Raw genomic sequence first — 23,328 nt, 5'->3', positions numbered from 1 at the left:
ACACCAGTGTAGCCCTACTCAGTATAGGAAGAGATTAGTGCATATACCTTTTAAATAAAACTTTATTTATATAAAAAAGGCACTAAGCCAGATTTGGCCTATGGGTCATAGCTTATCACCTCCTGCCATAGAGGATTAGTTAAATGACTCTGCTATTAAAAATAATATGAAAGCAAAAGGAGTGGAAAATGATCAGAAATGAGTGAATGGGAGGGATGAGATTTTTCTGAGAACAATAACTAAAGTAAACATGGTGGTATATTTGTAGATAAATATCCTGGGGGTATAAAAACAGAGAAGCACGAGACAAGAAGAGAAGAATTCCCAGTGTTAAAGAGGTGGCATAACCCATGTGTTGGGGACGGGTCAGAGACAGATACCAGTGCCTGCCTCTGTTGTTCACTGACTGGCTAAACTGCCTACCCCAGAGAGCTGACTCTTCTGCCTCTGTCCTCTTTCCCACCTCCAAAGCTAGAGTTACATGCCTGCACCCCAACTTGTGAAATTTATGTGGGTGCTATAGATATAAATTAGATCCGCATGTTGGCACAACAGACACGTTACTGATGGCACCTTCTCACCCACTCATCTGGCCTGGACTCATTAGAGGCTATCAATCATACAAGCGCCATACATTTATTCCTGGTTTTCTAAAAGGCCCAGGAGTTGAGACTACTAAGTGAACTGAGCTTTGGGAACACAGGAAAGGGAATAGCCACTCAGGTTGTATCTGAGAATGTCAATTTGAACTCAGCCCTGTGCTTTGAAAGGATGCCTCTGGTCCACCTAAAAATATATCTCTATCTCTCTCTCCCCTTGGCTTTCAGAAAAAGCACTTCAGAGTTTATTGGAATCTCTGACGTGTCCACCCTATACCCCAACCCAGCACCTGGAACGGGAGCAAGCCCTCGCAAAGGAATTTGCAGAAATCTTACATTTTACGCTTCGATTCGATGAGCTGAAGGTCAGGTGGCACACGTGTTGTGAAAGTTCAACTGGGTACCACTGCTTCATGGCCATGTTGCCAAGGCTGTGGAGTGGGCTTGGGAGAGTGACACCTTCCCAAGGAAGCTTATTATGTGGTGAATATTTGCAGTCTGTGTGGTCAGAGGAATACATGTGGAAATTTGCAATCTGTCAAGTGAGTGGAAAGGAAACCCTTATTAAGTGTCTCTTTCTCACTAGGCAAAACGTGTTTTCCCTGAAATACAGCCTATAGTAAGAACAGGACATATTTCAGAACACTGGAGTTATAAGCTCTGATTTTTAATTGTTGCTCCAAGCTTTTTAATGGCAAAGAAAATTCCTTCCATGTTGACAGACTCTCATCCCTGAGCTCCTGATGTTGCTTCCCACCTGTTTCTATCAGCTAACCTTCCTTCTCTCCCCGAATTTCAGATGAGGAACCCAGCTATTCAGAACGACTTCAGTTACTATCGAAGAACAATAAGTCGTAACCGCATCAACAACATGCACGTGAGTCTGTGCAACTCCCTGACTGTGGCCTTGGTTTCTCTGTGGTTGCTTTGGCTTATAGACATGGCAGGTCACAGAGAGAAGGCAGAGTCCTTGCCTGTAACTTGTTTGCAGAGATGGTGACTTATTTTTTTTTTTATCAACTGTATCTTGTCTTGTTTTCATCAGCTAGACATTGAGAATGAAGTTAATAATGAGATGGCCAATCGAATGTCCCTCTTCTATGCAGAAGCCACGCCGATGCTGAAGACTCTTAGCAATGCCACAATGCACTTTGTCTCTGAGGTAAGCACAGTTGAGCAGCACAGAGGGCCTTCTCTTTATCTCATGTGAATGCTGCTAGTAGGGCTAAACGTGCGCTTGTGTCTCTCCCTTTAGAATAAAACCCTGCCAATAGAGAATACCACGGACTGCCTCAGTACCATGACAAGCGTCTGTAAAGTCATGCTGGAGACACCGTAAGTGAAACCGATGTGTGGCGTGGTTAAGTGTTCACCCAGCTGAGACCTGCTCAGATGCGATGATGGCGGTTTGTCCTATTTCAGATGTCATATTGAAGTCTCCACGTACAGCGTTTTCTTCAGTTTCATAAGGAACTTAGGGTGGTTGGCATCAATGTTATATCCGTACTTCAGCTGGAATAGCTGAGGCCCTGATGGTGTTGGTTGACCTCACAAAGGTTTTACAGCTTGTCTGATGCTATAGGACTTGCAAAGGAATGGAGAGATGGGCTGTATGTGTGGGTAGTATTATCAACATACTGTAGAGATTTAGAACCAAGAGTAACAATGATAAGACCACTGTAAAAGTAATTCCCTCAACCTCTCTTCACAGTCCGTTTCTTTGTTCTCAGACTGTTACCAGATACTCAATGTAATACCCATTATACCATCTGCTCTCTACAGTGTTTAGGATCCCAAAAGTGTCACAAGCACCTTATAAATACTGACTGTCTCCAAATATAAAATGATTTTTATCCTTTTATATATTCACATGTATGTATATGTGCGGTGTTTATGTTTGTGTTCATATTTGTGTGTGTGAATTTGCACATGTGTGTGTATTTGCAGATGCAGATGTACTCTTGTGTTCAGGTGCATATACATGTGGTGTGTGTGTGTGTGTGTGTGTGTGTGTAAGCCAGGCCTGACTGTGGTGTCTTCCTTGATTTCTTTCTGATAGTATGTTGAGGCAGTGTCTTTCATTTGAACCCAGATTTGGCTGTGGGACTAGGCTGGCAAGTCAGCGTGCTACAGGCATGCCCCATCTCTGCCTCCCAAGAGCTGAGATTGCAGGTGGGCTACTGTCTTAGTCAGGGTGACTATTGCTATAAATATCATGACCAAAGGAAACTGAGGATACAAAAGGGTTATTTTGCTTACACTTCACACTATAGTCCATCATTAAAGGAAGTCAAGACAGGAACTCAAGCAAGATTAGAATCTGTGAAGGGGTGCTGCTTACTGGCTTGCTCCTCATGGCTTGCTCAGCCCGCCTCCTTATAGAACCCAGGACCGCCTGCCCAGGGAGGACCCCACCCTCATTAAGCTGGGCCCTCCCCAATCAATCACTAATCAAGAAAATGCCCTATAGGATTACCTACAGCCCAATTTTAGGAAAACATTTTCTCAATTGAGGTTTTTCTCTTCTCCAGTGATTCTGGCTTCTGTCAAGTTGACATAAAACTAGCCAGCACAACCATCATGTCTGCCTCATACATATTTGGGCCCTGGGGATCCAAACTCATTTCCTCTCCCATGGGCAGAAAGTGCTTTACCCAGTGAACCATCTCTCCTGCCCCATAAAAGGGTATTAATTTTAAATATCTCTTTCATAGCAAAGTAAAGATTTACTTCAAGACAGAAATAGTAATTGTCTGTATTGTGGTGCTAATTCATAATGAAATCGATGCTAAAAATGTCTCTAGCATTGGCCTAAATTATTGCAATCATCAGGGCCCCTATCAAGGTAAGTGAGCAAAATTTAAACTCCACAAATAACTCCCAGGTACATAATTTCTTTGAGATATCTGCCAATCCAAGTTCATCCGCAGCCTGCTTCTTAACAAAGGAAGAGACTGCGGCTGGAGACAAGAGAGCTGCTGTGTAGAAATGAGTCTGATTCTTTTTCTCTGTAATGAAGCCATTATTCTCTATAATCTTGGACAGCCAGAGGGGCTGCCTATAAAATATTCAGGATTGATGGGCAGGAGGTGATGTACGTGGTGAACTGGCTGCTGAGGGGAAGCAGAGAAGGGAATTTACTGCCCTCTAATTTACCGTATTTTTGCACTAAATTGCTGGTTGGATGGATTCAAGAGAAATTATCATCTTGGGTCTTTTCACGAGCATATTAACCTGGTTGTTGCAGGTCCGCGATGAGTTCTCTGGGGAGGGGGGATGGGGGTGTGGAGGAGTATCTGGTTGTGGATCTCAGAATGTGCGTCTTCTAACAAGCAAGTGATGCCTCGGCTCTGTCTTTTCTTTCAGGGAGTACAGGAGCAGGTTTACAAGTGAGGAGACACTGATGTTCTGCATGAGGGTGATGGTGGGGGTCATCATCCTCTATGACCATGTGCACCCCGTGGGAGCCTTCTGCAAAACATCCAAGATTGATGTAAGAATACTTATGCAATGCTCTCTCAACCTAAAAGCTCATGAATGCCAGCAGATAGACCTTACTTCTCTTCCTCTGGTCTCCAACCATCACTGAAAAAAACCTCTCCAAGATTCATGGTTTGGAAATGCTTGGCAAATATTTTATAGCAAGTAGTGCACTCTTTCTCATGTGGTTAGGAAAAAGACATCTGGCCTCTGACGGGCAGAGATGATCCACCTGTATCTTCACACTGGCCTTCATCCATCCCAGATTCCAGCAGTGCACCTTCTGTACCTATAGAGTACATACCTTATGTGTGTTATAGAGTTGAGAGTTTGGAGGTTACAAGGCATGATGGTCAAAGACTAAATGACCTACTGACCTCCTCTCTTATAATACCTCACCTGCTGCCATGCCAATCATCCTATCTGTTCTTACTGCATTAAGCGCCCTGGAGCACATTTCCTGTAAGTAATTCCTTTCTTCTCCTCGGGTCCTCAGCTCATTTACCAATTTTGCTTTGTGTAACATTCCCATAGACTCCAGCTTTTTTTTTTTTAAAGGATAGGGACAATGGTCAGTGTACCTCATGTCCTGAGGTATTTTGCCTGATACCAGTAGATGCCCCCACAGAGCTTCTAGTCAATGAATAAGTGGGAGTGAAGGAAGAGAAAGCTTCTATGCAAATGCAGAGACCTTTGGAAACACATGATCTCTACAGTTGCTTTCCTGTTGATGTAGAATAAAACATTGCTACCTTAAGCCAGCGTTTAGAGTGAAATACTATTGCCTTAAGCCAGCATTTACCTATAACACCGTATTAATTACTTTTTCTACTGCTGTGATTAAATACCCTGACAAAAGCAACTTCCAGAAGGGTTTATTTTGGCTCACAGGTCAGGGCACAGTCCATCATGGGGGATGGCCACGGGAGCTGGAGGCAGCCTGGTCCAATGCATTCATATTTAGGAAGCAGAGAGAAATGAATACGGCTCCTTGTGTTTTGAAGGGTGGATGTGCCTAGCAAATTAGAATCCTGCCATGTGCACTGTTTCAAAATATATTCCATTTATATAAGAGTCTATTATGACCTTGCAATAAAAAGGTTGATTGTATTCTTTGTGGGAGCTTAATGGTTTTACACTACAGATTGAGTATAAGTGACTACAGAAAAACTCTTAAATATCATGTGACTGTGAGTGGAGTTCAGTGCCTAAGGCATTTTGGCTTGGCCATTTGTTAACTTGCCACAGAGTCAACAACTAAAAATATGCTGGGCAAAATGAGGCCTTTATCCCCCTAACCTTTTCTTTGTGATTTTGTGCATGCGTGTGTTCACATATGTTTGTGGGTTTATATGCCTGCACATACAACTACAGAGGCCAGAGAAGGATGAAAGGATTCCCTGGGCTGTCACTCTTCTCATTATTCCCCAGAGGCAGGCTCTCTCACAGAACCTGAAGCTTGCAGAGTTGGCTAGGCTGGATGGCCTGTTCATTCTTGGTACCCCCTATCTCCACCAGGAAGCTCTGGGGTCATGGGCACATGACATTTGCATGTGGTTGTTGGGGATTTGGATTTAAGACCTCATATTTGCAAAGCAAGTTTTCTTATCCACTGAACCTTCTACCCAGCCCTTTGTTACCCCAATTTCTACAGAGTTTGGCTTTCTATACTTTTGACTGAATCTGTAATGTTCCCAAGCAAAGACTATGTTGGCTTTCCAGGGCATTCTTCAAGTCTGTTTATTAATGCAGATTAAGAAAGGCCAGTAGATGTTGAACTGTGCATGTGCCTCTAAGGTTTTAGGCTTATTAAGCACCAGACACATCCAAGGTGGGTCTGTCCTTCCAGATACCACTCTGTTTCCAAACCAGCAGCTATAGCCACTGGGCTGATAAGTCCTGAGGACAGTAGGACAGTAGGACAGTAGGATAAGGCCCTGGAAGTGGAACTGTGTGCACACACAAAGGGTGAGGTCTGGTTCAGAAGAGACATTCAGAGAGCTCTAGAAGCCAGTTGAGGGAAAGAATGGACTGCTTAAAGGCAACAGCCAGGAGGTGGTATTTGAGAGAGCCCATCAAGGACTTTTTTCCAGATGGATAGAGAAGGAAGAGTCAGAGCAAGATCACTAAGACACAGAGGCAATGAGCCGTTTACAGACTAGGTGGCAGTCTTGGTGGCAGGAAAGGTGGGGATGAAGTAGTGTTCTTAGGTGATGCCCAAAGAAGCACACCTTAACGTCTATCCCCACCCAAGACGTTGCCCATAACTCCAGACCACACATGTTATGGATACATGATGAATGGCTAGTTCCCAACCAAAGGGTCTCTTTCCCTTGCTAACCCTGATTCAGACAGTATCTTATATTCTCATTGAGTATCTAAGAGCCGTCACTCTCAGATCCTAGGAATTGCTTGTGCCCCACTTCCTCATCCTCATAAGTTACTAGAGATTGACCTTCCATCCCCACCCCGTGTTTCAGCTCAGTGTTCCCCCACTCCTCATATCCTGAGGATTTTCCACTCATCCTCCTCTTTCTGTCTTTGCTTCATCTTGTCATTTTCTATCCTCACTATCTTTATGCAATGCTTAACACCTGCCAAGGGTATTTTCTACAAGGAAAAGCCTCCAAGTTCCTACTGTATTGCTAAACCCACATTGGCTCTGTCCCTGAATGCATTTCTGACAGTTTCTTGTTATTCACACCCACGGCTTTAATCATCCCGATATAGCATTAGAAACTCCTCCAGAGTACCCACTGCACTTCCGCCTCCTTCTCCATCTATGCTCTCACTGCCTCTCGGGATGTCGGTCACAAGAACACCTATCACACCATGATAATGAGCTGCTTGTCTCTCTCCTCCCATTAGACCCCCAGCTCTAATGGAAGAAGGACAAAATTCTCTGCATCTCTGAGCTTGATGCCACCACATCCCCAAGGTGGCACATAGCTGGCACGCTTGCAGCCTCTCTCCAGACTTGTATCCTTGATAGATGTGTGTAGTTGAGCATGGCATTCATTCTTCTTTGACCTCCAAATGCTTCTCAGCAATTGGTTGGGTCTATGGAGCTGTTACCATTAACCTTTTGCATAGTTGAAATATAACCACAGGGGATGTTGTGAAGTTACCAACTCTGCAAGTAGCATTTGTATAACCAAACTCACCAGATGCCCACACACTGCATGAATGTCTAAGATTAAAATAAGTGATTGACTTTTTATAGAAAGATCTTTGCTTTTTCCAAGGGAGAAGTAAGACACCCTAGGATATGCATAAAATAACAGGATCTATGCAAATTTTACTTTTCGTGGCACAATTAGATAACTTTAATTCCAAGGCCTCAGAAAACTTAGAAACTTAAGGAACTTCATGCAAATACAAAACAGCATGGGTAAAAACTAGGCATTTGGCCTCTACAGGCTTTACTTTCTTCACAATTGCCCTTTGCCAGTCTTCTCGGAGACAGTTAAGACACAGATCTGCGCTTCTAGCGGTTTCCCGTCTAAGTCAAGAGACAAATTTTCACTGGGAGACTAGTCTATTGAGAGTTATCTAACAAGTACAAAACCATATTGGGATCACAAATAAGTGGTCGTGACTCTCTTTGGTATGGACAGTGGGATGAAAAGAGACAACCTCGAAGTCACAGGGATAGCTCAGTCTGTATAGTATTTAGCTTGCAAGCACTGGGCATGAGTTTGTCCTTAGAAGCCACTTTTAAAAAAAGAAAACCATATGTTTTGGGCATGCTTGCATTCCCAGCCCTAGAACTGAGAGAGTTGCAGAGATCCTTAAGCTTGCTTGTCAGCTAGCATAGCTCAATCTGCATGTAAAGTAAGCAAAGAGATACTGTCTCAAAAATTAGGCTGACAATACCTCAGGAATGACAACTGAGCTTGTCATGACAACTGAGCTTGTCCTCTGATCTGTGCATGCATGCAACACACATGTGCCTATAAACACATCTATACAGAGCATGCACACAAACATACACACATACATAATGCTGTCTGGGGCTGATGAACTTGAGACTTCACAAAATACTGAGGGTGTGACAGTCAACAGCGCAAAGAGGAAAACCCATCCTTAGCCGACAAAGCATTGAATTACTGAGTGTGTAATGAGCTTAGTGAATCTCAACGAGGGCCAAGAAGAACCATCTCCATTCCTGGTCTGAGCTCCAGAATAAAAGGCAAGATGTTTCTTCCCAAAGTAAATGAGATGTCCAGTTGTGGCGTAGGATGAAAATCAATAGAGATTGCAATCATACAGAAGTCTTGAGAAGCCCAGAGGAACGGTGCAGCATCCTGAGAGTGAAGAGAAGTTTGTTCATGATTTGCAGGGGCTGATGCTTCAGAGAGTTGTTTGTATGGACAGACATCACTGTGGACATGATTACCAGGGTAGTAACCAAATTCTGTATGTTCTTCTTCCAGATGAAAGGCTGCATAAAGGTGTTGAAGGAACAGGCCCCAGACAGTGTGGAAGGTCTGCTGAATGCTCTCAGGTGAGCTTGTCTCTGGCACAGGCTGATAGAGCAGGTGCCCTTGCAGACCGTTGGGGGTGCGGGTGTCTGAGTCTGAGCACCAGCCTATCAGTCTTAGCCCTTCACTCATTTTAACATCACTCCTCTTCCTAGCAAGGCTTGGAGGTTGCACCATTTTTATTATTCATTTTTTACAGATTGGGAGAATTTGAGGCACCTTTTTTTTTTTTTTTGAGGTTTTGGGTTTTCAAGACAGGGTGTCTCAGCTTAACCCTGGCTGTGCTTAAACAAGCTCTGTAGTCCTGGCTGACCTTGAGCTCATGGATTTGCCTGTCTCTGCCTCCTGAGTGTTGGGATTAAAGGTGTGAGCCACCATATGCAGCTAGGTGCACTCAAATCACTCCCCAATGTCATAATGGCAATGGGCCAAGTTACCTATACCTGGGTCTGAGTGGCCGCACGGGCCTCAGGCATAACTCTTGACTGTGATACTCACTCTGTGAGCAGAGGAGTCTCCTAAGAAGGAAAGCATCCAGTTCTCATGTCTGTCTTCACCCAGGGCTCCCAACCTGGCTTCGTGGGAGGGCGATGAGGGGAGTTTCCAGACACTGAGCTTGGAAGTAAATAAAATCACTGGCCTGGAAGCTCAAGCACCTCTGGTTGTGTGCATGTGTGTGCGTGTGTGTGTGTGTGTGTGTGTGTGTGTGTGTGTGTGTGTACCTGGCTCCCCTAAGGAGCTCCCACAGACAACCCTCAGAATGGAGAACCTGAGATCCTGTTATTCACGCTGGATGCCCAAACATTTAGCCAGCTGTAGCTTTATTTCCACTCCTTAGGCACTGTTCACTTTCCCAAGGATACATTTGCTTAATCCACTTCAAGGAAGAGATTGTTATTTTTAGCTCGGCTGCATCCGAAGGAATTTGCTGAACTGCACAAATCATCCTTTTGCAGGATTTCACTCAGGAAGTCTTATGGACCCTGATGTCTTAGCCTTTCGTTCCCCTCAGTTCCATGCAATGTAATAAATACAGGCAGTTAACATGGGTAAGTCTAAGAGAAAGGAGGTAGCACTACTTTCTGCGTAATATGTTCCATCTTCAATCACATCACATGCAACCACTGCAACCCTTAGACCCATGGCTGACCTATTGTCCTCCCTCAATAGACAAAGAAACCAGCAGTCTCAAGACATGGAAGTTGTTATTTTTCTGAGTAGCCAATTCATCATCTTTGAGAATATGTGTGTCTTATGAGCCTCCTGAATCCTAGGTTTTCTCCAAAGGAGACTGGAAGCAAGCCAGGCTGGCTTTTTATATTCATTAAGAAGACTTTAACTTCAGCATTTCTGAAACTTTCTAGTTTCATTCTAGCTGCCAAAACATCCTGGAGATCAGGGCATTGTGTCAAGCTATGAGTCCCAGCCCAGTGTGGGAACTTGTATTTCCTGGACATCCACAATGAATTGGGAAGAGTGTAGGCTTTTGAGGCAGCAGACATAGACTCAGTCAGACTGTTCACAAATCAAGACCATATGCTGTGAGATTCAGAGTGTGCCGCCGAGTCTCTCTGACCCCCAGCCTTCTCACCTGCAGAATCAAGTCACTTACCTCATTTAAAAAGATATTTGTGACTGGAATGGGATTTTATACAGAGTGCCTGACATATGGTCAAAGCTTTGTTACAGGCCTTTTTGTTTCTTACATTCCTTTGCACACAAGATTGAGTAATGAATGAGATGCTTTAGATTGCATGTGTGTGTACCTGCAGTTGTGGCCCCTGGTAACAGTGGGGATAAACACAGCCCCTATAGTACATAGACACCAACATTTGCATATCCGGATGCCATAATTTGAATTCTGTAACTCAGCTCGGTCAGCCTCAAAGGACAAGATGCTGAACTACGTGCTATGAACTTTATCTCCTAGAAAATGAGATCAGTTTGGTCTCCTTGGTGTAATCATTTGATGAGATTTTTTTTTTAAAAATAACTTTAATGATCATCACACAAGAAATAACAAATTCCAAGGCTGATTAGGAACTTGGCTTTGTGGTGTGTGCCTATAATCTCAGCAAAACAGAGGCTGAGACAGGAGGATTTCCATGAGTTTGAGGCCATCTTGGGTTACAGAGAGTCAATCTGGAATACAGAGCAAAGCCAATCAAAGTCAAATAAAATAAACTTGCAGAGTGTATAGTGTGAACACCAAAATATGGATCTTTGTCTAAGGAAATGCGCCCAAACTTTTTTATTTACAGATTTCAATTGGACAAGCCCTGACATTGAACTCTCTTTCCCCACTCAGGTTCACTACAAAGCACTTGAATGATGAATCGACTTCCAAACAGATTCGTGCGATGCTTCAGTAGAGCCATGCTCAGAGAGGAGGATCTATGCTGACCTCAGAAGATGTATATGTTTACATAATTTAATACAGATTGATGTTAATACTTGTGTATTTACATAACCATTTCCTTCTTGTCACTGAAATATATGGACCTTAATTTGTATCCTGACTGATTCAACCCAGCAGAGCATAAATTGACTTGAGAGCCTTACCTTTGATGTCGGAAGCAAAACTCCTTTCTCCAAGGGCCAGATTCAGAAACGTCGACCTTGGCTGCTGGAGTCCTGAGTCCTGTAGTGATACCTGTAAAAATCAGAAATTCTTAATCGCTTGTATTGTTTTAATTCTAGATGTTTTCTCTCTCTGGGAGTATATATAGTTTATAGAAACACAAAGTACTTGATTTCCTGTGTCGGCTCAGATACAAGAAACACACACACCTGTTACCCTGACGGAGCACAGAGAGAGAAGAATCCCAGATAAGAAAACTGCATGTAGAGAGTGGAACACAAGGTTCTGAGTTCAGCACGTCCCTTGCCCCGCCCTCTTCCTGTCACCTGCAAACCTCACGTGCAGCTTTTCTATACACACGTGCTTTAATAATCTGAACATTCCCCTTCTGTCTCGGGTTGGGTCCCTTTCATTCCCTTTTAGTATTTGCAAGAGGAAAATTGTGTCTGTTTTAATCAGCTAATGAGGAGACTATGGGATAGTCAGAGGGCTGCTTGCAGGAGGATTGAGAAAAGTGAATATCTTAAGACTATTAGAGAGGAGAGAGAGAGAGAGAGAGAGAGAGAGAGAGAGAGAGAGAGAGAGAGAGAGAAGGACAGTCATATCTATGTCAACCCTCTACCTGCAGGGACAGATAAGTGGAACTCTGGTTGTGAGATCATAAATAAGATCAGTCAATTATTCTCAGGAGTCTGCAGGGTTCTAGGTACACCACCCATCTTAATAAGGAAGGCCCCATTCTCTATCAAAATGGACTGTTCATGTCAGAGCTGAGAACTAAAGCACTTTGTTAATTGTCAGAAAACTGGAGGAATTTAGAGAGAAGAAATCTATGACTTCTGATTACCTGGAGTCAGCCCACACCAGTCTGAGTACTTTGGCAAATTCACTTTTCGTCTCACCTTCCATATATATATGTGTGTGTATATACATATGGATGGAGAGGTGGATCAGTAGTTAAGAGTACTTGTTGCTATTGCAGAGGACCTGGATTCAATTCCTACCACCCACATGGTGGCTCATAACTACTCATTACTCTAGTTGCGGGGATCCAATACCCTCTTCTGATATACATGCAGGAAAAAATACTTAGACACATGAAGTAAGATAAATCTTTTTTAAAATCTAAAATGGAAGACTAGTAGGAGCCACTACACCAACCTTCCTTCATGCATAAATTCCAATGAGTATTATCCTACCCATCTTGATGAATATCAATATCTCAGGACTGCAGTAATTCTGCCTATAAGTCAGAACTGAGTTAGCATGGAATCTTGAAACATATTCTGACCTCCAATGAAAAGATATGGGCATACAAGGTGAGTCGTACATAGAACTAAATCCCTGAGTGTTTTCCACCTGACTCTTGTCCTGATCACCATGTGGCCTAAGAATATACTGTGGAGTGTATGGACCATTGTAGAGACATTTTTAGTCTAGCCTGTTTTATTACTTGTATATCTCTGCTAGAAGGAGAAAATTTTCCAGACAACCGATGAATGATAATCCTAGAAGTCAGGTCTAGGATGATTATAGGGTGTGGTATCATTTTATTTGCAACATCCCAAGGCAATACTTCCAGACTAGGGTGGCTATCCAACATTCCTTTGAGTCCTTCAAGAAAGAGGATACTTGGTTTATTTTTTAAAAAATGCAGACAAATGGGAGAACTGGTTCCCCAGTTTATGTCATTGTAGTCAAAAGAGAGCAAAAAGACCGTGTCGCTTGCAGCTTTACCAGCAAAGGAAGTGCAGCCATTGACTGACCTAAGCATTCTTACCCAGAAAGAGTCATGCTAGATGGCTTCCATGATCTTGTCAAACCTAGGAATTCCAAAATCCAGAGGAAGCCAGAAAACACATCCTGTGGCAGTGAGACATTCTCCATGTTCAGCTTTAGGGATTTTCTATTTGGCAGCCATAGGCAAGGCTTAGTTGATCAACTCTCAAGCCTACAAGAGCAGAGGTACACAATAAGCATTTATCCATTTGCCCTTTCCTCAAGAGAGGCGATTAGGATTTCAAAGAACAAAGAACTGCCCAGTTTCTCTTGGGCACTTAGACACAGACCCGAGCTGTGAACCCAAGCCACGTATCTACACCATAGCTGCCTCTCAGCTGGCTACATAAGAAAACATTGGGGATTATCTGTCAGAATATACATAGATAAATAAATAAATAAATAAAATAAATAAATAAATAATAGTTTAGGACATTTGTAACTCTTAGTTAGACTTTCTATTAAATGGGACCAAATGTGTGTATGGGTGCTGTCCGTCCTCCTCAGTCGAGCCAGTCCATTATGTCCAAGAGGAGACTCAACAGGACTTGGATTTTGAGAAGCCCAGGGTCTAAATAATTGCCTCAGATCATCAGGGGGACAGGCTGAGTGTCTGTGATCACTAACAGAGAGTGGGCCCCGAGTCCGCTCCATAACTGTTGTGGGAGACCAATTCTCTTAACAGACTGTCCAGTAGGCATCAGGAATCCTTGACCAATTTGGTTTTTCTTCTTCTTCTCTCTCTTTTTTTTTTGTGCTGCATGCACATGTATCCAACATTCATAGGTTGTTTGGGGAAAGTACTAGCAATGATGTTAATAATACTTCATAACTAGTATCTCATAGCTTTCAAATAAAGTGTTTTCTATGACTCAGATATTTAATTTGAAGCAAGAAAGAAGATAAAAATGATGTTTCCCAGCCACGTTGCTACTTTGGGCCTGGTAACCCCTCTCAAGTGCACCTAGGCTTTCATAGCAAAAGTTGAGTGGAAAGAGATTTTTATTTGTGATGACACAATAGAGCCAGAATATTAGCTAACACCATGAAGGAGACATTGGGTGTCTTTAAATATTTAGTTCATATATTCCTCATGGACATAAACATACATTCTTAGTTATGATCATTATGCCAAACAAGAACAGCAAGCCTAAATTTGTGAGACATCATCACAATTAAGTCAAAACAATGTTATGCTTTTGAAAGGGCAAGATAAAGCCTGCTCAATCTAGGGATCCAGTTGTGCAGTAGAGTTCAGACTTCTCATTCAAACTTGAGGCATTTCTCAAGTGTTCTAGATATTAATAACTAACATTGGGATTTTCTCTTTGCCGGCCCCAGCCTTCAGAACTCCATTGTCATAGTACATCTGTAAAAATGGCTGCATATGAGAAGGCGCTTTGAAGTGGTTGTATGTTGTTTGCTGAAGTCATTGTAATTTTTTTGTTTGTTTTTTGGGGGTTTTGTTTTGCCTGCATTGCCGCTTTTTGTACAGAACTTTTGAGTGTGAAATGAAAATTAAAGTTTGGTACATACACAGTTTAAAATCATGTTTGAATGTGATGCAGAGGGTAAAATGGGTGGCTCTGCATAGAAGCCTGCTCAGCCTGCTGTGAGGAAATGACGTCATGTCAGCTGATCTTCCATCATATTTTCTTCCAAGATGGCATGTAATTTCCCAAGGAGCCTTGGGAAATACTCTTTCACTCATTTTAATGCAGTAACATTTTGTGAATTTGACAAAATGGGTGAAAAAAAAGAAACACTTCCATGTGTAAATTCGTTTCTTTCAGACAACAGAAACAATGAAATGGTTCTTTTAATTCTTTGGCACTGATCCTTTCCAGAGTGCCACCTTTAGTCTCTGAACTTCTGAAGCCAGAGACCTAATTGTACATGTGCTCGATGAATCCGAGTCTTCAAGGGGGATCTTCCTTGACAGCCAGTGAAAAGATTGACTTAGGATATGAAAGAAATGGGCATGAGGTCTCTTCTGTAAATTGATAATTGGTTAGATTATAAGTGGGCAAAGGCTTGTAAAAGATAAACAGGAAAGAAGATTTTAGAGGATATGAGTATGTATATATGTGTCTGTCTTTCTCTACTTAAGTTCTGAGAACCGTGGGGCAGGGACTAACGTGTATATGTGCCTGTTAAGATCAATACAGCTAAGTAATGTTGGTGAACTTATTTGAACTATATTCGTTAGGTATATTGATTTCCATGCCCAAGTCCAAGTAGAAACTAGTAAAGAACCCACTTGTCTGACCCATGTGGTAACTCATGCACAGTAAATGGAGGGTTGAATATTGTGTCGACGTCCAGCTGATCTTAAGAATAGAAAGCTAGTCCTTCCTGACATTCAGTCTGTCAGGACTGTTTTTCCTTCTGTGGCTCTTCTCTTCCCTCCGTCTCATTCCAAAGATCTAGAGATGCAGCAATTCCTGGAAATAGGCTCCAAAAAAATGCCTTAAGAGGCTGACCTTTGAAAGTATGCTATGCAGGATTCTAGATGAATCTCAGAAGTTAATAGTGAGTTTCTTAAGTGGACAGTTCTTAGAAACCCCTTAAAGTATTTTCCCTGCAAACTTCCAGTTTTCTCATCAAACCTAGTGTTTCTGGGAGCCTCTCCTTCCCTTACCTCTCTTTTCTGGTTAGTTTTAGGTCTTTGCTTTCCCCAAATTGGTTTTATTTCAAGATGAGGGATATTGTTTTCTTGACCATTCTGTGGCTGCTAATGGTGTCAGTGGTCTGATTTGAGAAACAAAGAGCTCCTTCTTGAAGTTCACTCTAAAATAAACATGAAAGTACTTGGGGAAGCCAGCAAACTACTGTCCTCCAAATAACAGTATGCTTGGAAAAAAGTCTGCCTTTTGTTTGAGAAAAATCCTCTGACAAACATGGGGAAAGGAACATGGGTGATGGTTTTGTATGTAAACATAGATGCAGAGACGCTGCACACATCCGTAATGATGCCATCAGGCATACAATCTTTCTTTGTATGAGTTTAAAATCTGCCTGATGATCAAGGTCAAGTCTTTCTTTTATTTCCTCCATGGAGTTTTCCATGAATACTCCTCTCCCATCCCTATAGCATGCTAAAAATTCTCTTCTGGACTGCTATTGCATTTCACTTATTTTCTACGGGATACATGCCACTGCACAGTATTTGGAAATGTATTTTCTTTCATCACTGAGTCTTGAATTTCTGAGGACAAATAATGAGCCTCTCAGTCAATATAGTCCATTGATCTATAGAAGCTTCCTGGTAATATGAAACTCCAAGGCCCTGAAACCCAGGTTGAGGTTAATTTTTGAAAATTGGTTATCCAACTTAGGATCTATTCACAGACTCACATTACCTGCTCACTTGGACAATCAATTTTATTTCTGGAAGAAATATTTACTTACTGTCAGGGTGTTTTACCCTCCCTGGACACAGGGATCTTGCACCTTCTGGCTCATCTGCAAAGAACCCAAATGAAGAAACAGACTGCTTTTGATTAAAAGTTAGATCAGCTAGACCTGGCACTGAAGGTAGCCAGTACACTAAGCAGGTAGTGTCTTGCTCCATCTCAGACAATGGTGCTCTTTGGTGAGAACGCTGAGTTTGACACAACCAGAAGACCAAAGGACAACAAATCAACTCATTATAAAAGTAGATTTGTTAACTTGACACAATCTGCAGTCATCTGGGAAGAGTCTTAATGTGAGGTGTCTTACATTGAGTTTGCCTGTGCCTATATGTGTGAGGGACTATCTTGGTTAAGTTAGTTTGCCCAAGAAGACCCAGTCCACTGTGAGTGGCACCATTCCCTAGACAGGGGATTATATGAGAATGAAGAAATGGAACTGAGCACAAGCTAATAAATATGCGTGTATCCATTTCCTCCTGTTCTTTTCTATGGATGCGATGTGACTAACAGTTTTCAGCTCCTAGAACCTTGATATACCCATACAAAAATACTATAAAATGTAATCGTCAACTTAAATAAGTCTGTTCCCTCCTAAGTTGCTTTTTTAGGGTATTTTATCACATCAACAAAAATCAAACCAGGACAATAGCTACAAAACTTGGTTCAGCACCTTGGATAGCAGACCAGGCACCTTCTAAGAATGTATGAAATCCTTATTGCATGCTGGAGAATCCTCTGGGTATATGCCCAGGAGTGGTATAGCAGGGTCCTCCGGAAGTATGGTGCCCAGTTTTCTGAGGAACCACCAGACTGATTTCCAGAGTGGTTGTACCAGCTTGCAATCCCACCAGCAGTGGAGGAGTGTTTCTCTTTCTCCACATCCTCACCAACACCTGCTGTCTCCTGAGTTTTTAACCTTAGCCATTCTGACTGGTGTGAGGTGAAATCTCAGGGTTGTTTTGATTTTTTATTTCCCTAATGACTAATGATGTTGAACATTTCTTAAGGTGCGTCTCAGTCATCTGAATTTCTTCAGGTGAAAATTCTTTGTTTAGCTCTGTACCCCATTTTTTAATAGAGTTATTTGCTTGATCTAAGCATTGTAGGGGAGTACCAGGACAGAGAAACGGGAGGGGTGATTGGGGAATGGGTGGAGAGAAGAGGGTTTATGGGACATATGGCGGAGGGGGGGGGGAACCTGGAAAGGGGAAAGCATTTAAAATGTAAACAAAAATTATAGAAAATTAAAAAAAATGTATGGAATCTGAAATCACCACGTCTTCTTGGCTATTTCCAAGTAACCTCTAGAAGTCTGAACATTAAAAATTTGTCATTTTCAAAACTATATCCACTGGTAACTCCCAAGTCATTTTTCTTCCTCTTGGGATGTCTGAGAATTACATAAAGTGAACAGAGAGCAGTTGGGTATGTTGAAATAAGGTAAACTTGTAAAAATGCCCTTTCTCCTCCTTCTTCCCTCCCTCCTCTTCCTTCTTCCTTCCTTTCTTTATCTTTGGGACAAAGTGTCTCTGTGAGTCCAGTCTTGCACTATATATATTCATTCTTAAGCACTATACCTTTTGTTAATTATGATAACAAAGCATAATACATATGCTTTCTAAAGAGTCTTAAAACATACTAAAATCTCCGAAGTCCGCGTTTTATTTGCTTCAACCTTTCTCGCCTCTTTCCAAGATCACTAGGCTACATTAGCTCCTCCTTTAGTCTCTTCTGTCCATAGGAGAAAACATTCTTTATTATGGCACATATTTGATAATATTTGTATCTTTAGCAAGTTTCCTGAAATATGTTGTTAGAGATATTCATTGGCATTCCCCAGGGATTAATGATAATATTCAAATGTTTGTCATACAAAATTTAAGACATTACTTTATTTACCTATTCATTTCGCCACCAGATTTTCCCCCAGATATTACAAATTTCCACAAATAGGCTGACTAAATAATTGGCAGCAATTCTCCGAAGCATTTGTCTATAAAATTCTTTTGCATTTCCCAGAACATCATTAATTTCTCATGGTCATTATCACTTTACAAAACACTACAAAAGTAAATCCAGGGGGCCTGGAGAGATGGCTCAGTGGTTAAGAGCACTGACCACTCTTCCAGAGGCCCTGAGTTCAATTCCCAGCAATCACATGATGGCTCATAGCCATCTGTAGTGGGATCCAATGCCCTCTTCTGGTTTTTTTAAAGACAGCTACTGTGTATTTATATACATAAAATAAATGAATCTTCAAAAAAAAAAAAAAGTAAATCCGGGAGTGTGAGTCACAAGGCCTTCCAATAGACAAATCATCTAAGTGACTCCGTTCTTTCATTCCTTCATCTCAGCCCCTAGGTCCATAAATTCACCATATGTCAAAGCTGCTGTTTCACTGTCCTATGCTACACAGACATTCTCAGTTTTCTAGCGTATCATTAATTTTTTTTCCTATTTAATGTGTGGACAATAATACTGCTTCCTTCTGGCTGGTGCTCTATTTCCTCTCATTATCTGCTATGTAGAGGCCTGGTCATCTTGAGGGTATCGTTCATATGTCTTCCTTGAGTCTTTCCATGAGCTGCCTACGCAAAGATGGGTATACTTTCCAGTTTCCCTACTCCCTCTCCCTTTTCCTCTTCTTCTCCCTCTCCCTCTCCCTCTTCCCTATCCTTCCTCCCTCTCCCTTCCTCTCTTCTTCCTTTTCCTTCCTCCTTCTTCCCTTCTTTTCTTCCATATATGAAGACTAAAAGTCAAACTGCATCTTTGATATGGCATATATTGTCTTAGTTAAGGTTTCTATTGTTGTGATGAAACACCATGAGCAAAGCAACTTGGGGAGGAAAAGGTTTATTTCGCTTACACTTCCAGATCATAGTCCATCATTGGAAGAAGTCAGGACAGGAACTCAAACAGGGCTGGTTTTTGAAGGTAAGAGCTGATGCAGAGGCCATGGAGGCGGTGCTGCTTACTAGATTGCTCCACGTGGCTTGCTCAGCCTGTTTTCTTAAAAAAAAAAAAAAGAAAGAAAGAAAGAAAGAAAGAAAGAAAGAAAGAAAGAAAGAAAGAAAGAAAGAAAGACAGAAAGAAAGAAAAAACTAGGATTACCAGCCCAGGGGGCCCCATCCACAACGGGCTGGTTCTACCCCAATAATCATTAATTAAGAAAATGCCTTATCTGCCCCCTTTCTCCTTATCTTTTCAATATTGTACTTGAGGTACTAGCTCGGGCAATTCGACAACATAAGGAGGTCAAAGGGATACAAATTGGAAAGGAGGAAGTCAAACTATCATTATTTGCAGACGACATGATAGTCTACCTAAGTGACCCAAAAAACTCCACTAGAGAGCTCCTACAGCTGATAAACAACTTCAGCAAAGTGGCAGGTTATAAAATCAACTCAAGCAAATCAGTGGCCTTCCTATACTCAAAGGATAAGCAGGCTGAGAAAGAAATTAGGGAAATGACCCCCTTCACAATAGCCACAAACAATATAAAGTATCTTGGGGTGACTCTTACCAAACATGTGAAAGATCTGTATGACAAGAACTTCAAGACTCTGAAGAAGGAAATGGAAGAAGACCTCAAAAAATGGGAAAATCTCCCATGCTCATGGATCGGTAGAATCAATATAGTTAAAATGGCCATTTTGCCAAAAGCAATATACAGATTCAATGCAATACCCATCAAAATCCCAACTCAATTCTTCACAGAGTTAGAAAGAGCAATTATCAAATTCATCTGGAACAACAAAAAACTCAGGATAGCTAAAACTATTCTCAGCAACAAAAGAAAATCTGGGGGAATCAGTATCCCTGACCTCAAGCAATACTACAGAGCAATAGTGTTAAAAACTGCATGGTATTGGTACAGTGACAGGCAGGAGGATCAATGGAACAGGATTGAAGATCCAGAAATGAACCCACACACCTATGGCCACTTGATCCTCGACAAAGAGGCTGAAAACATCCAATGGAAAAAAGATAGCCTTTTCAACAAATGGTGCTGGTTCAACTGGAGGGCAGCATGCAGAAGAATGCGAATTGATCCATCCTTGTCTCCTTGTACTAAGCTCAAATCCAAATGGATCAAGGACCTCCACATAAAGCCAGACACTCTGAAGCTAATAGAAAAGAAACTGGGGAAGACCCTTGAGGACATCGGTACAGGGAGAAAGTTTCTGAACAGAACACCAATAGCGTATGCTCTAAGAGCAAGAATTGACAATTGGGACCTCATAAGGTTACAGAGTTTCTGTAAGGCAAAGGACACCATCAAGAGGACAAATCGGCAACCAACAAATTGGGAAAAGATCTTCACCAATCCTACATCAGATAGAGGGCTAATATCCAATATATATAAAGAACTCAAGAAGTTAGACTCCAGAAAACCGAACAACCCTATTAAAAAATGGGGTACAGAGTTAAACAAAGAATTCTCACCTGAAGAACTTCGGATGGCGGAGAAGCATCTTAAAAAATGCTCAACTTCATTAGTCATTAGGGAAATGCAAATCAAAACAACCCTAAGATTTCATCTTACACCAGTCAGAATGGCTAAGATTAAAAATTCAGGAGACAGCAGGTGTTGGAGAGGGTGTGGTGAAAGAGGAACACTCCTCCACTGCTGGTGGGGTTGCAAATTGGTACAACCACTCTGGAAATCAGTCTGGCGGTTCCTCCGAAAACTGGGCACCTCACTTCCAGAAGATCCTGCTATACCACTCCTGGGCATATACCCAGAGAATTCCCCACCATGTAATAAGGATACATGCTCTACTATGTTCATAGCAGCCCTATTTATAATTGCCAGATGCTGGAAAGAACCCAGGTATCCCTCAACAGAAGAGTGGATGCAAAAAAATGTGGTATATCTACACAATGGAGTACTATTCAGCCATTAGAAACAATGAATTCATGAAATTCTTAGGCAAATGGATGGAGCTAGAGAACATCATACTAAGTGAGGTAACCCAGACTCAAAAGGTGAATCATGGTATGCACTCACTAATAAGTGGTTATTAACCTAGAAAACTGGAATACCCAAAACATAATCCACACATCAAATGAGATACAAGAAGAAAGGAGGAGTGGTCCCTGGTTCTGGAAAGACTCAGTGAAACAGTATTCGGTAAAACCAGAACGGGGAACTGGGAAGGGGTGGGAGGGAGGACAGGGGAAGAGAAGGGGGCTTATGGGACTTTCGGAGAGTGGGGGGGGGGGGCTAGAAAAGGGGAAATCACTTGAAATGTAAATAAATTATATAGAATAAAAAAAAATTAAAAAAAAAAGAAAAAAAAAAGAAAATGCCTTATACCTGGATCTTATAGAGGCATTTCTCAATTGAGGTTACACACACATACACACGCCCCCCACACACACATATATATTTTCAAACCATGTCAGTGTTTTTGATCTAAAAAAAAATGAAGCTTTATCTGTTTATCACCTATCTATAGGTATATAGCCATATATGTGTGTATAGGTATGCAATATTTAAAAGATGTTATTTTATATGTCAACATTCATCTTACATTTTACATTTATTTCCTTTTTACCATATAGTAGATTTTCCAAAAGCAATGCCTGCACATAATTTTATTTTGCTAATCTCTAGATTCGCGCCACTAAATATGTTTCAAGTCATATTTGAATGAGTTTCCTCATCCTACCTATAGCTGAAACACAGGCCGTGCCATTAAAAACAAAGTAATTTCATGTACTTAAGCACACTGCAATCCTACAACCATGCCTCCCTGATTGTGAATTCACTGACAAGCATTTCAGTCCAATACCTTTACATACAGCTTGAAATAGTTGTCAAGGCATTAAGGAGGCAACAAAAATAATGTTTAAAAAATGCAAAATATTGAAAGTCAAAAATTTAAAGGTCTGTAATTATGGAAAACACTTATTTTTTATTTTTGAACCTATTTTACGTACATAACTTCAATCAACTCTTTTAGTTTGCTTTGCTCCCCCAAGTCATGAGCCTCATATGGTCTATGTCAGTTTGGGACCAGATTCACATTGTGTTCTCAGAAGAGTGTGTGTGAATCATAATAGTCATGTTCCAGGCTACCCAGAACGCTGACCCATTATAACTCCTAGCATGAATTTGGATATTCTGATCTCTAATTTCTTAGGTCAGTTTTTCAGGATCCATACGATATCAACAGAACACTCTAATAGAACACATTTTTTTTTCAAAACATTCAAGCTAAAGTCTCAAATACGAGTTATGATTCAATGACAAGTTTAGACAGAAGAAGACTGAGAATTCCAGTCAGTCACAGATGTGTGTAACTGAATTCTTCAGTATGACCTAATACTGAGTGTAGGAACAGGAAAGCACCTGTCAAATGCTGATTTTTCTCTGGACTAGGCTGAGGTTCTCAGGATATCACAACAGATAACTTCTACAACCCTAATATAGCACAGCATCCCAGTTGAGTTAATCATGCTTATACGACACGGAGACACATTTGGCAGGTGGACCTAAGAAGGTAGTGGTTGTCCACAGTAAAGAAGAGAAATGTAGGGGCTGGTGTGATGGCTCAGTGGTTAAGAACATTAACCTCTGCTCTCCCAGAGGTCCTGAGTTCAAATTCCAACAGTCATAAGGTGGCTCACAACCATCTATATAAAGGGGATCTGATGCCCTCTTCTGGCCTGTGGATGTATATTTTTTAAAAGGAAGACAAATGTAAACATACTGATTTGGAAGACTATCTGCTCTCACTGTGGAAAGGGTGGTTATTTAGAGAAATGGTCTCATCACTGGCTCACAAAACTTGAACATCTTCAGTGATGAGACTGGGACCCTGGCTCAGAGAGTGTGATGTGCTGTGTATAAGCAGGACTTGAGTTTGATCCCCACACCCACATTGAAGGCCAGATGTAGTGGCACACACACACTCGTTATCCAACACCTGCAGGGAGATCCTTGGGCTGAGCAGCCTAATCTAGATAACACTTCCAGGTCC

At 41.6% G+C, this 23,328-nt stretch overlaps 1 protein-coding gene across 3 annotated transcripts in view; it reads left to right on the top strand.

Moving 5' to 3' along the window:
* The window catches only part of Cyria (CYFIP related Rac1 interactor A), a 107,548-nt gene extending 93,075 nt beyond the window's left edge, over positions 1-14,473 (top strand). For all 3 annotated transcript variants that reach the window (XM_052186097.1, XM_052186099.1, XM_052186098.1), the window contains 7 exons: positions 828-964; positions 1,399-1,476; positions 1,645-1,761; positions 1,855-1,934; positions 3,966-4,092; positions 8,516-8,586; positions 10,872-14,473. In XM_052186097.1, the coding sequence (XP_052042057.1) occupies positions 828-964; positions 1,399-1,476; positions 1,645-1,761; positions 1,855-1,934; positions 3,966-4,092; positions 8,516-8,586; positions 10,872-10,935 (674 nt within the window). In that variant the 3' untranslated portion in view covers positions 10,936-14,473. The remainder of the gene's footprint in view (positions 1-827; positions 965-1,398; positions 1,477-1,644; positions 1,762-1,854; positions 1,935-3,965; positions 4,093-8,515; positions 8,587-10,871) is intronic.
* The last annotated feature ends 8,855 nt before the right edge of the window (positions 14,474-23,328 follow it).

The sequence above is a fragment of the Apodemus sylvaticus genome, chromosome 6, assembly GCF_947179515.1.
Source record: "Apodemus sylvaticus chromosome 6, mApoSyl1.1, whole genome shotgun sequence".
Classification (NCBI taxonomy): Eukaryota; Metazoa; Chordata; class Mammalia; order Rodentia; family Muridae; genus Apodemus; species Apodemus sylvaticus.
The sequence above is the reverse complement of the archived record's forward strand: the minus strand, read 5'-3'. Positions and strand labels throughout refer to the sequence as shown.